Source organism: Nicotiana tabacum, chromosome 3, assembly GCF_000715075.1.
Source record: "Nicotiana tabacum cultivar K326 chromosome 3, ASM71507v2, whole genome shotgun sequence".
Taxonomy (NCBI): domain Eukaryota; kingdom Viridiplantae; phylum Streptophyta; class Magnoliopsida; order Solanales; family Solanaceae; genus Nicotiana; species Nicotiana tabacum.
This window is the reverse complement of record NC_134082.1, coordinates 203348340-203363482: the sequence shown is the minus strand read 5'-3', so window position 1 is coordinate 203363482 and position 15143 is coordinate 203348340. Positions and strand designations below refer to the sequence as shown.

The 15143-nt window shown below is 34.0% G+C and overlaps 1 protein-coding gene across 1 annotated transcript; it reads left to right on the top strand.

The window, feature by feature from the left end:
• The first annotated feature begins 1744 nt into the window (after positions 1–1744).
• Positions 1745–10562, top strand: LOC107776641 (agamous-like MADS-box protein MADS2). The gene is made up of 8 exons (XM_016596552.2): positions 1745–2210; positions 7470–7551; positions 8088–8152; positions 8248–8347; positions 8522–8563; positions 8652–8693; positions 8890–9023; positions 10236–10562. The coding sequence occupies exons 1-8, from the start codon at positions 2026–2028 to the stop codon at positions 10321–10323; spliced, it is 738 nt and encodes a 245-aa protein (XP_016452038.1). The 5' UTR covers positions 1745–2025; the 3' UTR covers positions 10324–10562.
• The last annotated feature ends 4581 nt before the right edge of the window (positions 10563–15143 follow it).

The window sequence follows — 15143 nt, the reverse complement described above, 5'->3', positions numbered from 1 at the left end:
GTTATACCAAAACACACCCTTAATCTTTTTTTTTTTGGAGGCTAAAAAATCCATAAAAAGCAGCCACAACGCTTTGTTTGATGTACACTAGATCTACAATGTTTAACATAATTTCCCAAAGAGGCACTTGAAGTTTAGACACTGAAAGTCATTTATCAAAGAGCCCATTAAGCATTCTATAGATTAGGTCATTATTAATCAAGTCGATAGTACTCCTAGTCTCATTATATTGTCACTTCCTTTTTTCCAAGTGTTCTGAGATGTTGTTATTTTACTAAAAGTGGTTACGTTTTATTCGTGCTAATTAAGTGCCACTTAACTGAAAATTTCAACATAAACGAGTTTTTTTCTTTTCCAGTTTACAAAAAGCAGAAATGTCATGTCTTTTATTCAAAAGGTGCCACGATAACATAATTACCGCTATAGAATCCAATTGGTCCACTTTTAACTTCTCTTTAGTTTTCTATAGTGCCGGGCTATCTATTATTTATCGATTTTGCTTTGCATCTACTTCCCCATTTTCATGATGCTATTTTTCTTATAATTTCAATTGATGGTACTGGTATTGTTTTTTTTCGTCTTCTTGAGCCGAGAGTCTTTCGAAAATAACCTCTCTATTCTCTCTGAATAGGGGTAAGGTTTGCGTACACACTACCCTCCTCAGACCCCACTAGTGGAATTTTACTAGGTTGTTATTGTTATTGTTGTTGTTGTTGTTGTCCCTTATACTTTATAACTTAAAAAAAAGATGTAGGGTTATAAAACTAAAATCTAAGTTTGTAAAGAGCTACAAAATTAATTGACTCGACATCTCATTATCCCAAAAAAAGAAGAAAGAAATACTCTTTCTGTTGCAAAATCAGTAATCTATCATCCCTTTCTAATCCCCAAAGAAAATATAGCTGTGACTAAATTATGTCGTCACATCTTTTATTTAGTAAAATTCTAAGATTTATTCTGAAAAGGTAATTGAACTACATCCAATTCAATATTAAGGAAAACAACAAAATTAACTTTTAACAAATAAGTGCAGGTTAAATTTTTGGATGAAAATGTTTAGTTAAATATATCAAATAATATAGCATTTCACCTTTATCACATAGTAATATATTAGCTTATCTTTATTTAAAGTGTCAACAACAAACTCACGGGCGGATGTAGGGTAATATTTATGGGTTCGGCCGAACCCAACAACTTTTGTATAGATCTTGTATTTGTATTAGAAAATCTATTAAATTTGTATTAGTATATAATTGTGAACCCAATAACTAAGACATGCTATGAGTTCGACGTCAAGTTTAGAATCCACAAACTTCAAATCCTAGCTCTGTCTCTAAACAAACTCAATAGTGCATCCTGAAAATCAATATTTCATGGGTTTTATATTAGTAAGTTTGGAAATTTAATTTAAAAGCGAGAAGAGTATATCTTTTTCGAAAATTTTGTAATTGAAAATTGGTGTGCATGATATATATGTAACAACCACTAGTCAATCGACGCGTGTTCAACTAATTCAATACACGACTTTGTTTTTTCTCTGATGGACCGCACAATTGAAAACCCAAAGAACTAACACTTAACTAGAGGCGTGTCGCTCAAACTGCGAATACTCATCCGGCGTGGTCACCACGCTTCAGAAATCGCGTGCTAGACATCCCTTTAATGCATTGGCTAAATTCATGAAACTTCAGTGGAGACAAGACCAACCCTAAAGCTCTGAGGTATTTAAATTTGGAGTGCCTAAGCAAATCCTAAGGTTAAAACAAAGATTCCTAAAACAAGAAGAAGATAAAGTAGCTAAGAGGAAATGCCATAGCCAACAACCCATGTTCATTTTTTCTTTTGTTATAAAGACTCGCAGAAAAATCATTTCTTTTTCTCTCTAGCTAGGGTTTGCAGTTCTTTTTGTTCATTTCGTTCACAAATTTGGTTGATCAGTAGGACTGAAAAGAGGACCAGTTGTTACCCAAGAGAAGAAAGTGGAAAATAAATCAAAATTAAAAAATATATATATATAAGAAGGGGATGGGTAGAGGAAGAGTGGAGCTGAAGAGGATAGAGAACAAGATTAATAGGCAGGTTACTTTTGCAAAGAGGAGAAATGGATTGCTCAAGAAAGCTTATGAACTCTCTGTGCTTTGTGAAGCTGAGGTTGCTCTTATTATCTTCTCTAATCGTGGCAAGCTATATGAGTTCTGCAGCTCCAACAAGTATTTATTTTTCCATCTCTTGATCTCTTTTATTTGTAAGATCTGTCTTTGCTTTTGTTTTTGCTATCATTTGCTTCTTGTTTCACCTTTATTTTGATTTTTATAGCTGTATATTAGTAGTATGGTGCTTTTCTTAGATCTTGTCCAATACAAAATTAGGTTTTTAGTGTACATCATATATATTTCCTACCAATTTGACCAATCCGATTATATATTATGCAAGATCCATTTTGATGTAAATTCTCTATTTTTTGGTATACTTCTTGTATAGGGGAGTTCTCTCCCTTTTGATTAATACAATTTACCTTATTAAAAAAAATATTATGCAATATCTGTTTCCTTTCATGGATTATAAACGAGCAGTACTACTTGAAGAGGAATTTTGTTTCATTGGTTTTTAGGTTTAAACTAAAATAGCATGAAAATCCTAGTAATATTTAAATAATGATAAATAAAATATTGATCATATATATATCAACAATCTCTCGTTTGAAGTTAAGAAAAAAGGGTAAAAGGGCTGAGGATATAGTCGTACGTGCAGATCTGAACAGGTGTTTTATCAGTATGTAATTACAACGTTGTGTACCTTTTAAAATACATTGGAGTAACCAGATAAAACACTGTCCAGCACCTGTTGGATTACATGATAATTAAGGTCTTTGATCTTTTTAATGATGCATGGCAAAACCCTACTAAAGACTTCCTCTTTTAGCAAATTGGTCTTCAAGATCCCTCTTTTTATCCCATGATCGTACTCATTTGTAATAGGTCATGCAATTGCCCATCGTATATTGCTCTTCAATTAAAAAAGAAAATGATTTAAGATGTTTATTGGGTAATTGGCTGTAGGCTGTAGCATATGTAGTACCACGATGTAGCTGATTTAATTTGGGTCGGGAGCTAATTAAAGAAGTCCACTTGTAGTTTACATTTTGTAATTGAGTCGTCAATTGTCCTCACTTAGAGTTTCAGAAGCTGGAACAAGGGATTCTGGGATATGCTCAGCTTAAAATTTGGCAACCCCTGAACCAAACCTCTTAAAGCTTATTTGGGGTTAAGTGTACAGATAGTCATTCTCAGGAATGCTATTTAGAGATTAGACAGTATTATTTGTCCTGAACTTTTAAACTAAAAATCTTAATTTTAGGATAATTTAGGACATTTGTCCTGAAAAACTGAAATTCAGGAGGCACTGGCTAATGCTAAATAGCAACTCTTTAGAGTGGTTATCTGGTGTCATTTCTAGGGGCGGAGCTAGAGTACCGAAAGCGGGTTCGGCTGAACCAGTAGCTTTGGTTCGAACCCTATATTTGTCTTAAAAATCATTAAATATATACAAATTATAAATTTAGAACCCAGTAACTTAAACCGATTAAAATTCCTAACCCTAATCCTCTGGTCATTTCTATGCTTATTTGGCATGCATGTCTAGTGCTACACTGCTATATATTTCTTCAAAAGTTGTGTCTAGTCCAGCTTGTACGGACTGTTACCTTTCATATGCACAATTAGTATCGGTAATTCTACCCAAAGCATGCCTATTGCTACCTTGATGATGACTTCCATGTTCTTGGCATTCATGTATTTTGGCACCTCATAATCCAAAACTCATAAGTAGAATAAATTTCCATTTAGGTGTCATTTGAAATGCTAAGTCAAGTGAAGAGAAGTAGTGACTCCTTTAACGAAGGCAAATACATCGATTAGTGACGGCAAACATAACATTAGAGTAAAAACATTAGTGTTTTAGTATAATTATCTAAAATCATGAAAATGATTGAGTGAAATATATGTTCCTAGTCGAATCTTATGACTTATATATATGTCATAAATTAATGCTTTGTATTGCAATTCCCAAATTTTGGGTTCATAGGAGTATTTATTGCAAGCTAAGGGGGTAAGTTGACATCATTGTTCTTGATTAATTCTCTGTATGATGTCTGACAAATTAAACCAAAACAGTCCTTAAGTAATCTATTATTATAAACACATGAATACAATGTCGGTTTACAAAAATAACCTTATAATATTAAGTATAATAACTCATAATAAAAGGACATAACCAGAATTCTACATATTAGCCTTATAATCCTATTAGTTTTAGGACATAATACTACACGTTAGGAATCCTATTAGTATAATTACTTTCCGACTGTAACTGTCCTCCTCAACTTTGCCCGAGTAAATATCATCCCATACCTGATTCATAATGTCAATTAAAAAACTATCACGGTGAGATGGCACATACTATTAAGCTACATAACAGATTGCAGAAGAATTTTCACCCAATATGTGAATTAAGTACTCCGGTACATTTGAGAAAAAATAAATATCTTTAGTCATGTAATTCTATTACTTTCAGGATATACTTCTTAAAAAGTCCTATTACTAATTTAATTTGAAAACATATTATAATGTCCTATTACTAATTTAATTTGAGAATGTATGTTATTGTCCATATTCATTAGAAAAAAGAGAGCACATATTATTATAATAGCATAAATACAATTTTAATATACCAAAATAGCCCTAAAATATTAAACGGAAGAATTCATAAGAAAAGGACATAACTGCAGTAACTTTTTTTTTTGGATTACAATACCTTCTATTCTAATTTTTAATTTTTAAAATTAATAAAATTAATTTCATAAAAATACTCCGTATTATTACCACTCTATAAAGTATAATACCAAGAAAAAATAAAAGTTGTATTAAATGGACTTCATAAAGAGTTGAAATTGAAAAAAAAATACCTTCATAAAAATATTTTTTTATATTATATTTAAACTATTTTTCTACTCAAATAATTTTTTTAGTCAATTTTTCGTGTAATATTAAACAATTATTAAACAACAACTAAGAAAATATTTAAGAATATAAATGTGTGAGAAAGAGAAAAAAATGGTTGATAAGAGTCAATATCACTAATGATTCTACAGACATAAATATCTAAAAGTGAAATGTCATATCAATCTTTTAATCTTTGAAAATAAAATTTATAGTGGATAAAATTATAGTTAAGATTAAATATTTAAAACAAGAGATGAACTAATATTAAGATCTGAATCAACATAGAATAAATTATTTTTTATGTTAAAATTAAATAATTAAATCTTTTAATTAATTATTTAGCAAGAGAATCCTATTCAATTATTTTTTAAATTCATCATATGAGTAAAAATTTTATTCAAGTCTAAAAAAAAATCTTAGGGTACATAAATTTATTCTATAAAATGAGCGTTTGAACACAAAGTAAAAAGGTTAGTATATTATTAAGAATCAAAATGCTTACAAGTGTTTGAGGAAGCACAATCAAAGCTAAATCATAAACAAGAACAAGCTTTTAACATTATATTATAAAAAAATGATTATGCTATAACGAGATTATTCTTTGTAGATGCCTTCGGCGGAATCGAAATAATATTTCTATGTCATGCATTGCTTACAAATATCATATCAAGAAGAATGACACTATTAGCAATAAGAGCAAATGGTGTACCAATAACGATTTTATTGCGAGGCCACCCACTTTAGATTTGATATACATCTTTAAACAACTTAAAGAACCATCACAAATATATCAAAGCAGAGCAATGATGCAAAATTTATAAGGAAAGCAAAATTGATAATATGATATGAAGCACTTATGGCTAAGTGTCAAACAATCGAAATAATTGCCCGGAGTTCTAGAGATATATTGAATATTAATGGCCTGTTTGGTGGAAAATTAATGGTTTGGGAGGTAATTTATGTCACGTACTACCAGTAGTTCCAAAATCGACAAAAGCGTAGACTATAAAAGCTAGCTTGCCAAAGTTATACTCCCTGCCTCAAAGGAAAAAAGATTCAATTAACAAGAAATTTAAAGTAAGACCAGATCCAGTATACAATGTTTTCTTGCTTCGCGTCGGAAACGAAGAAGAACATCCAATAAAAGATGATTTGTTTCTTCTTGAACACTTGGTTATCAATCCCAATGGTAATAGTAATGCATTTAATAAGGAAAATATTTCTATCATTAGATTAAAACGTGATTTGTGCAAATCGCATGATTGAATTAAAAAAAATATCTTAGCTAGCACAAATGAATATGTTGATTGCAAACTTTAATAGTCAAAACAAAATGTTTTTTGTTTTTGACTCAGAAGAAAACGGTACCAATAATTATTACCAAGAAGAACGCTTAAATACTTTAATACCAAATGGCCTTCTACCATACATGTTTGTTGTCAAATATATTATTTCTTACGTATGTTAGTGTCACCGAATATATAATAGACTAAGTTAAAAGTGATATTCCATTGTATATAGGTTGATTTTGAAGAAAAATATGCCCGTCCTGTTACTAAAAAACTTAGATACGCCGAATAACTTATGTAATAGCACAGAGATGGTATATAGAAGTTTTGACAATAACACCATACATGCAAAAATTATGATACTGGTCAATGTGCTTCTAAGTATATTCTTATCCCTGAATTCAACTTTCATCTTCCGAAACTAAAGAATATCTTTTTAAATTTGTGTGAAAATAATTTTTAGTATTTTATATTTTACAAATATAATATAAAAAGCACAAGGACAAACATCCTAAATATTAGACTATATTTTCTTGCACGAACAACTGTATGTTGCACTTTCAAGAGGGATATTAAGATCGACAACAAGAGTTCTGGTTAAGGCAGAGCAACCAAAGCATTAGGAGAAAACATACACAAAAAAGTATTGTCCACAAAGAAGTGTTTGTTAAGATACCATCACATTAAATACGTTTAAACTAAAATACATAATTATTTAACTAACAAGACAAAATTGATAATTTGTGTAAGTTTTGATGATGTCTTTTAATTTTAAATTTATGTATTATGCTAATGTAATAATATTTTTCGGTAATTAGACGATTGTTGTATTATTATACATAAAATTTCTCTCACTAATTAAATTTTATTGTTCCTTTATATAAATAAATATTTAATTATCATGTATCATTATTAACGTGCAACGCACGTTCCTAGATACTAGTGTATTTGAAATACAAATTTTGGGTAGAATAAATCTGCCAAAATAAATAACAGAGACTATCGTTCATATCTCCCAATTTTTCCAGATTTCCAGTGATAATAACCTATTATATATGGGACATATTAGGGATAATTATTACACAAACATTCCCTAAGGTTCGGACTCGTAACACATACATCTCTTTGTGGTACACTAACAATTAACTTTTCCTTTTATTTTGTTGCCTATGCATATCAGTATGCTCAAAACCCTCGATAGGTACCAAAAATGCAGCTATGGTACACTGGAAGTCAACCGATCAATTATCACAGATAATGAGGTAACTAAAGCTAGTTAACTTCATTCCCCCATCCCTTAGAACAAAGAATGATAATTATACGATTTTGCCACAGTATATAACTAGTGTAATTTGATTGCTTTCTAACATGAATGTTGCTAATTTGATCAGAATTTTTCCTCGTAGTTTTTTCGCAAAAAAGCAAGAAAGATTTAACCTTTTGAGGAGTTGAAAACCCACACTTTATGTGTAAGAAATAAATAAATAGTGAGCTCGATCAGAGGCGTATGTAGTGTTATAGTACCGTGTGCATCTGAACTCAGTACTTTCGACACAGAGTTAAATTTAGCATAAAAATTTCTCTAAAATTACAACATATAGCGGGTCAGAACCCATAACTTTTTTAAAAATATAATAGATTCAATGCTAAGAACAATAAAGGTTGAACCCATAGAATTAAAGTCCCGGATCTGTCTTCGAGCTCTATCGCTTGCACAATAAAAACTTTTGGTATTAAAAAACAGGATTCATCTTTTGAATTGACCTCTTTCAAGTTTTGATCATCTCGTTCATTGCAGCAAAGCAGCTGTAGGGAATACTTGAAACTCAAAGCCAAGTATGAGTCACTGCAGCGATATCAAAGGTAAACCATATAGCTAACCTAAATATGTGACATATTACAAGGATGTACATCTCAATGTATTCTTGGTAACTTATACTTGACATTTTCTTTGACAGACACCTTCTTGGAGAAGACTTGGGGCCTCTGAATATAGATGATCTTGATCATCTTGAAGTCCAACTAGATACTTCCCTCAAACACATTAGGTCCACCAGGGTAAGCTTAGTAATATAAACATATACAATTAATTCACCATTAAAAAAAATTGTGACGGCTGATCCACCATAATTTTAAAATAAATTTTTTCCTTCATTTTTTCGATGGCTAGCCCTAGTAATATTTACAAATCTCATCTTATTTTTCTTATTGTACCTTCTGGCTGCTTTGTAGACACAACTGATGCTTGACCAGCTTACTGATCTTCAATCTAAGGTAATTCTCATTTGGTTTGGAAATGTTATTAGGTCAAAATCTCATGTATTCAACAGTAATTCACATAAGCTTTTCATTATATGTACAGGAGAAATTGTGGCTTGAGGCTAATAAGCTACTTGAAAGAAAGGTAGGGTGGGTAGCCAATACATGTGATTGTAACTCTCTTATATATTGATTCTTGTTTGGTGTTGTTAGAAATATATCATTCCTGATTTTATCGATCATCAATTTTATTTACCTATGTGAATATGTGCCTTATCAGTGGAAACTTTATTATTTTTCTTATGGATGTTCCAAATTGTGTTGTAATGTCTATGTTTTAGCTGGAAGAAATATATACTGAAAACAACCTGCAGCAACCATGGGGAGGTGAGCAAAGTGTCACTTATAGTCAGCAACATGCTCAATCTCAGGGTTTCTTCCAACCTCTAGACTGCAACTCTACTTTGCAAATTGGGTAAAGTCTACCTACTTCTAAATTGTCATTTATGTTACTTTTATTTGCATTTGCAACTGAGGGATTGGTGACGAGCAAGCCTTGCTCTAGTGTGAAACACCTCAACAAACAACCGATCAGAGACGGATTTAGGATTTAAACTTGTGGGTTCAACCTTTAAGGTTCTTAGTATTAAACTCATTATTTTCTTAAAGTTATTTTCTATCTACTACTATTTATTGCGATTTTAATTAATTTTTACGCACAAATTTATCTAGTAGTGTTGATGGGAATCTTTCACACAATTGGTGTGGTTCAAATATTCCCGCGGTCCCTTTTTCCTTCCCCTTCTCTAATTCCCCCATGTAATAAAAAAAAAATTAAGGGGGAAGTGCACAGTTAGGCACTAATTAGAGATGTCTTTACTCTTTAGCTACTGTTTAAAATGTATTTACTCTTTTGCCAGTGCTTAATAAATTTTTACTTGCCCAGACGAAAATACCCTTGTGCTAGACTTGAATGTTGTATAAATATTAAGGACATGGTGTCCTTAACTTCATGAATGTTGTGTAAATATTAAGGACAAAGTGTCCTTTATTTGCACCTTCCGTTGTTAAACTTTAGGACATCATATCCTTAACTTCATATGTGCAGTGTAAATATTAAGGACATGACATCCTTATCTTCATGTGTGCAGTGTAAATATTAAGGACATAATGTCATTTACTTGTATTTGCACCTTCTGTTGTTAAACTTTAGGACCTCATATCCTTAACTTCATATGTGTAGTCTAAATGTTAAGGACATAGTGTTCTTAACTTTATGTGTGTTGTGTAAATATTAAGGACATGATGTCCTTAACTTCATAAATGCTGTGTAAATATTAAGGATAAAGTGTCAGGTATTTGCATTTTCTGTTGTTAAACTTTAAGACATTATGTCCTTAACTTCATATGTGCATTGTAAATGTTAAGGACATGACGTCCTTAATTTCATGTGTGCAATGTAAATGTTAAGGACATCATGTCCTTAATATTTACACAGCACTCATGAAGAAAGGGTAAAAATATCTTTTCGTATTAATTTTAATAGAGTAGTGACTATTTTTGCCCAGCATTAAAAATACTGGATAAAAACTAAACACCATGTTAAAAAGTGGCTATCCCACGCCATTTCTACAAAATTTAAATGTGCTGGGCCAAAACTAAAATTCTTTATTTTCATTTGTTACAGGTACGATCCAATAACTACTTCTAGCCAAATAACAGCAGTAACAAATGCCCAAAACGTCAATGGTATGGTGCCTGGTTGGATGCTGTGAATGTCCCTCAAAAAGTCCTAACTTTCCCTTATCTTTAGCATCGATTAAAAGCAAATAATATAAGTAATAAAGAAAAACCGCAGTTATCTATCTGAGGACTGTAAATTCACCTTTTTCAGTTCTTTCAGATTTTTTAGCAAAACTTTATGGATAAAACTAAGGTGAATGTATTGAAAGATTCTCGAACTATGTTGCTTTGAAATTTTCTATTAATATCATAAGGTGGATGTTACTGACTATTTTTCATTAATTTATTCACATTATTTGTGTTATGATAGTGTTTTATATATATATATATATACACACACACAAAATCACACTTTCAAATTTCATACAAGGAAATCTGAATTAAAATTTCAAATTTCACACAAAATCACACTCACACTTACGGAAACAAATACGTAGCGTTTGTACAAGCAATATTGATAGAAATGGTGAAATAATTGTTGCGACCAAAAACATTCACGCAAGTGCACGTGATCGTCAAGTAATAGAGTAGTGAGTAGAGTGTCGTTCCCACGAACACTTATGATTAACTGTTGACTGATTCAAACCTAATTTCTTTATCTACCGAAGAGATTGTTCACAAAAGAGAGATGTAATTGTTTTACTACTTAAACTATAAAGAATTAATCTAACTAAAGCAAGTAACCAAAGGAATAGCAATTTCGAGTAACAAACAATAGGAGAGGATATTCCAGAGTCACGGGCATAGTTAACAATCGTGTTGTGTTCTTGGCTTAAAATGACTAATCAATTTATCAGGGTTATTGATTGATAGAGTTGATATTACTCATAAGAATCTGTCGAGTTCTTACTCGCCTATTCAAGTCAACTCAATGCCTATATGTCTATGGAATTAAGATTAACAAGAACACATTTACAATTCCTGTATTTCAACCAAGCAAGGCAATTGGGTATATGTCTATCCCAATTGCGAATCCGTTCCCCGAGGCCCGTGTTCAAGAACTTGCTCTATTTAACTCTATATGCAATCTAAAGTTCCCACTTTAGAGTTCAACTAAAGATTCGTAGATAGTATTTCACTGTTAGCTACTCAACAAAATAATTAAGAACAGAATTAAATAAACAACCCAATATGATAAATCGACTTTGTCGAATTAAACTTCAAACAACAACATTCATGTTTTACCCATGACCCTAGAACAATGGGTCTTAGCCACTCATACTAGTATTCATCACAAAATAGCAAAAACAAGAGAAGAAAAGAAGAACTTGATGGTCAAAACTCCTCCTTGCCTCTTGCCTCTCTATTTCTTGCACTAAACTATGAAAACCTTTTTTTAAACCTTGGGCGAGATTGACTTTATATAGGTTAAGTGGGTTTCTCTCTAGATTTCCAATTTTACCCCTAAATAACGTTTTCCGGATCGGACACGCGCTAGCTCGCGCATAACTTCGCGCATGATTCTGCCTCGGCCTTTCTTACGTGCGAACTCCTGCGCGGCTTCGCGCGTTTCTTCGCGCACCTGGAGCTTGATTTCGTCCATTTTTCGTCTCGTCCTTGCACGCACTCAACTCCGAGGGGTTGTTCTTGTTCATAAATTATTCCAATATCCTCTTGAAAGCATCATATAGGCTCCTCATCCTGCAATGTATACATATCACAATTAAAGCCTATTTTTCATCAATTAACCATAATATGTCATTGGAATATAATCAAGCGAAAGCATAAACAATAGCTAAATCACCTAGATTTCGCCTATTATCAACACCCCACACTTAATTCATTGCTAGTCCTCGAGCAATCAACTATACTCTCTAGAGAATCTTTCACTCAACCATTTCCCTTAACGTATTACACCTAGAACAATGTACGTGTATTACTCCTAGCAGTGAACAATCCTAGCTTCAAAGTCGATTCTCAAGTGTCATGCAATATTCACACTTCCTCAAAGTACTCTACACAGAAGTCAAGACTTACTTTTCCGTCATGAACCATATGCCCTCACAATTACATCAACAAAAACTAAGTTCAATCCACAACATTCAATTCATATACTCACATATATCAAGGAAATCACTCACTCTCACAAAAGAGGTCACATGCATGCAATTGGTACCATAAGTTTGCCCTTAATGTAAATCTCTACTAATGTAAGCTAGCTCGATCCAAAATCAATTAGGACTTTTTCATGGTTGTAATGTGGGATAAGGGACGGGTAGGATGTATTTAGGAATATTGACTCAACCCCTAAGCACTTTAACACATCACATGAGCAATTTTTAGCGCACATTCTTCAACCCACTTCTCATTCATACACAATATCATCCCATAAATACTCCCTTCTTCTTTAAGCACTCTATTAATTCATTCTCACTAGCTGGAACAAGACACAATATAATCATCTCTTTTTTTTTTATAAAGTTTATTCTTCTTGTCACTCAATTTCTGCTAGTGGTGCATTCTTTTACAACATAAGTGCACCTTTCATCCTATTATTGGTTCCACTCAAAAGTCACCCCATACTTATTTCCTTTTTACTTCTTTTAGCGCTCCTGTCACAATTAAAGTGCTTTAAAAGGTAAAAGGATCAAAACAATGTCAATTAAGAACAAAAGGCTATAGGCTTGTAATGCGGGTGCCAAACAAAAGTCTAAAGACTGAAAAGGGTTAACTAGGGACAAATTTTATTTGTGATAAGCAATTAAGCTCAAAAAGGTCAAAGAAAGCCTAACATCATTTTTTCAAACCGAGCATCACCTAAAATTTCGCTTCAACTCACATACCGGGCAAGTTCTAGACACAAGTACAATACATGGACTACACAAATACTCACCACATATGGTATATGACTCATTCAGATCAGCTCATTAAGACACTCTATTACGAGCATTCAATTCAGTAACAAACATACAAATTAAGGCACTTTCAGTGAGATTCAACAATTAGGACTAAGCGTTACACTCTAAGGTCTATTGTGTTCAGGTGTGTCAACGATATGGGTTCTCTTTCAATTTTATAGCTCGTAGCCCATTACCCTAATCTACAAATCAAAAAGAAAACAACAATACAAACTACCTATGCCCGGTTCAAGATAAACCCTTGGAAAAGAACTGCGGCTTAAAGAAAAACCAAGGGGGAATTGCTACACTACCTAAGAAAAAAATAAAAAAACTTTTTGTTGTTTTCTCTAGACTCACTTCCCTCAAGAAAATCGTCTAAAAGATCCGTCATCAGGAAGAGCCTACAATCTTTTTAGTTTTTTTTTCTCGACTCAGTCCCTCAAGAACCCCGTCGCAAAAGGATCCATCGTCGGGCCGAGCCATTTATCTAAATTAACAAAAAAAACTAATCCTGCTTAACAAAAACTATCAAGTCAACATGAAACAAACAAAATAACCCAGCAATTTGTACAACTACATATAACATACAATGAAGGAATCCCCCACCCCACACTTAAAAAAGAAGACATGTCCCCATGGCTTAAAATTTAAAAGAGCAGTGAGGTAAAGAGACTTCCCTGAAGCTTTACTCTTGATCGGAAATGGTTTCGGGGTTCACGTTGCACGCACGCCCCAAAGCTCGCAGCCAACCCATGAACTTCTTTTCCGACTTGACTTGTCGGTCAGCTATCGCGTCCACACGAGTGCCCAAATCAGTCATAGAGGTGCGTAGATCAGCCACCTCCTTCTCCAATGTGGTGTGCCGGGACACTCTGGTAGTTCCTGAAGAGGAGGCTGCTCATGACAGTGCTGCAGCTGTTGCGCTGGGCGCATGGGCTTGCGCTTCGCCCTCCACATCCATTTGCTCATCCTCTTCCTCCTCTGATGCATCAGAACCACTCTCATCCTCTCCGCCTGCCGCTGCTGCTGGGGCTGCCCCCGTGGTGTTCTTGTCTTCTTACCAGCCCGTCCACACGAGTATTTTCAGGCACCTACACTTTCCTGCAAAGCTTAGTCACCAAAGATGGGAAAAAGAACCCATACAGGCGTTGGGGGCACCAGATAAACATCTCGTCGTGGATCACTTTGGCCATGTCGGAGGGAAGACCCTTGATGAAACACCAAATCATTGCAGCTCAGGGTCCATTCACCTCCGTAGTATTTTTGGAGGGAATAAGGCGACTGTTAATCACATACAACCAGCTCTTCGCCTCTGGAGTTAAGACGGAGGAGTGGAACTTCTCTCCATGTTCCAGCCACTCTACCATTTTTCCTGGTACGCAAATGTCATCAAAGAAACGCTCCCACTTGGCATCGGTTGGATTTCGCCCATATTCATAAAAGTCAGTATTCTCAGGCAGAGGGTCGGGCAATTGATATGCTATGTGTATCGCCTCAATGGAGGCATCCACCGCCTTGCGGCGCACCGTGACCACATGGTTGACATGCTCTGGTAGATTAGCATAGAATTCGTGTACAACCATTACATTAGCCTCCCCTGGCTCGTCAATGAAGGCCTGCAAACCCCGCTCCATCAACTCATTATACATGTGGGGGCATCGTTCCTTGACCTTTTTGATGTCAATGCCCCTCTCCGGAATTGGCTTCTTAGTAGCCTTCTCTGTAAAACGGGTCGGGGCCTCAGGGGAGACAAATTTGTTGCTGTCATAGGGACGTGCAGGGGCCGCCCTTTGGCGGCTTGAGGATGGACCCGTGGCTTGGCGCTTTCTCGATGGTGCCATAATACCTGCAAAACATGGACACATTAGCTCAGCCCAACAAAAATAGTATGACTTAATACGGTTACTCAGACTTCACACGCAAAATTGGTCACAACTACATAATCATGCTCATTAAGGCCTTTCCACAAACACCTTGTGGGCATTAGGCTCTCACAACTCTTTTCTAAGTGT

What these genes read in the sequence shown, in the direction of transcription:
- LOC107776641 (XM_016596552.2), top strand. Translation starts at nt 2,026, where the DNA reads ATGGGTAGAGGAAGAGTGGAGCTGAAGAGGATAGAGAACAAGATTAAT. An exon ending in ATAAGCTACTTGAAAGAAAG is followed by an intron (nt 8,694 to 8,889) that starts GTAGGGTGGGTA and finishes TCTATGTTTTAG; the next exon opens with CTGGAAGAAATATATACTGA. An exon ending in AACTCTACTTTGCAAATTGG is followed by an intron (nt 9,024 to 10,235) that starts GTAAAGTCTACC and finishes CATTTGTTACAG; the next exon opens with GTACGATCCAATAACTACTT.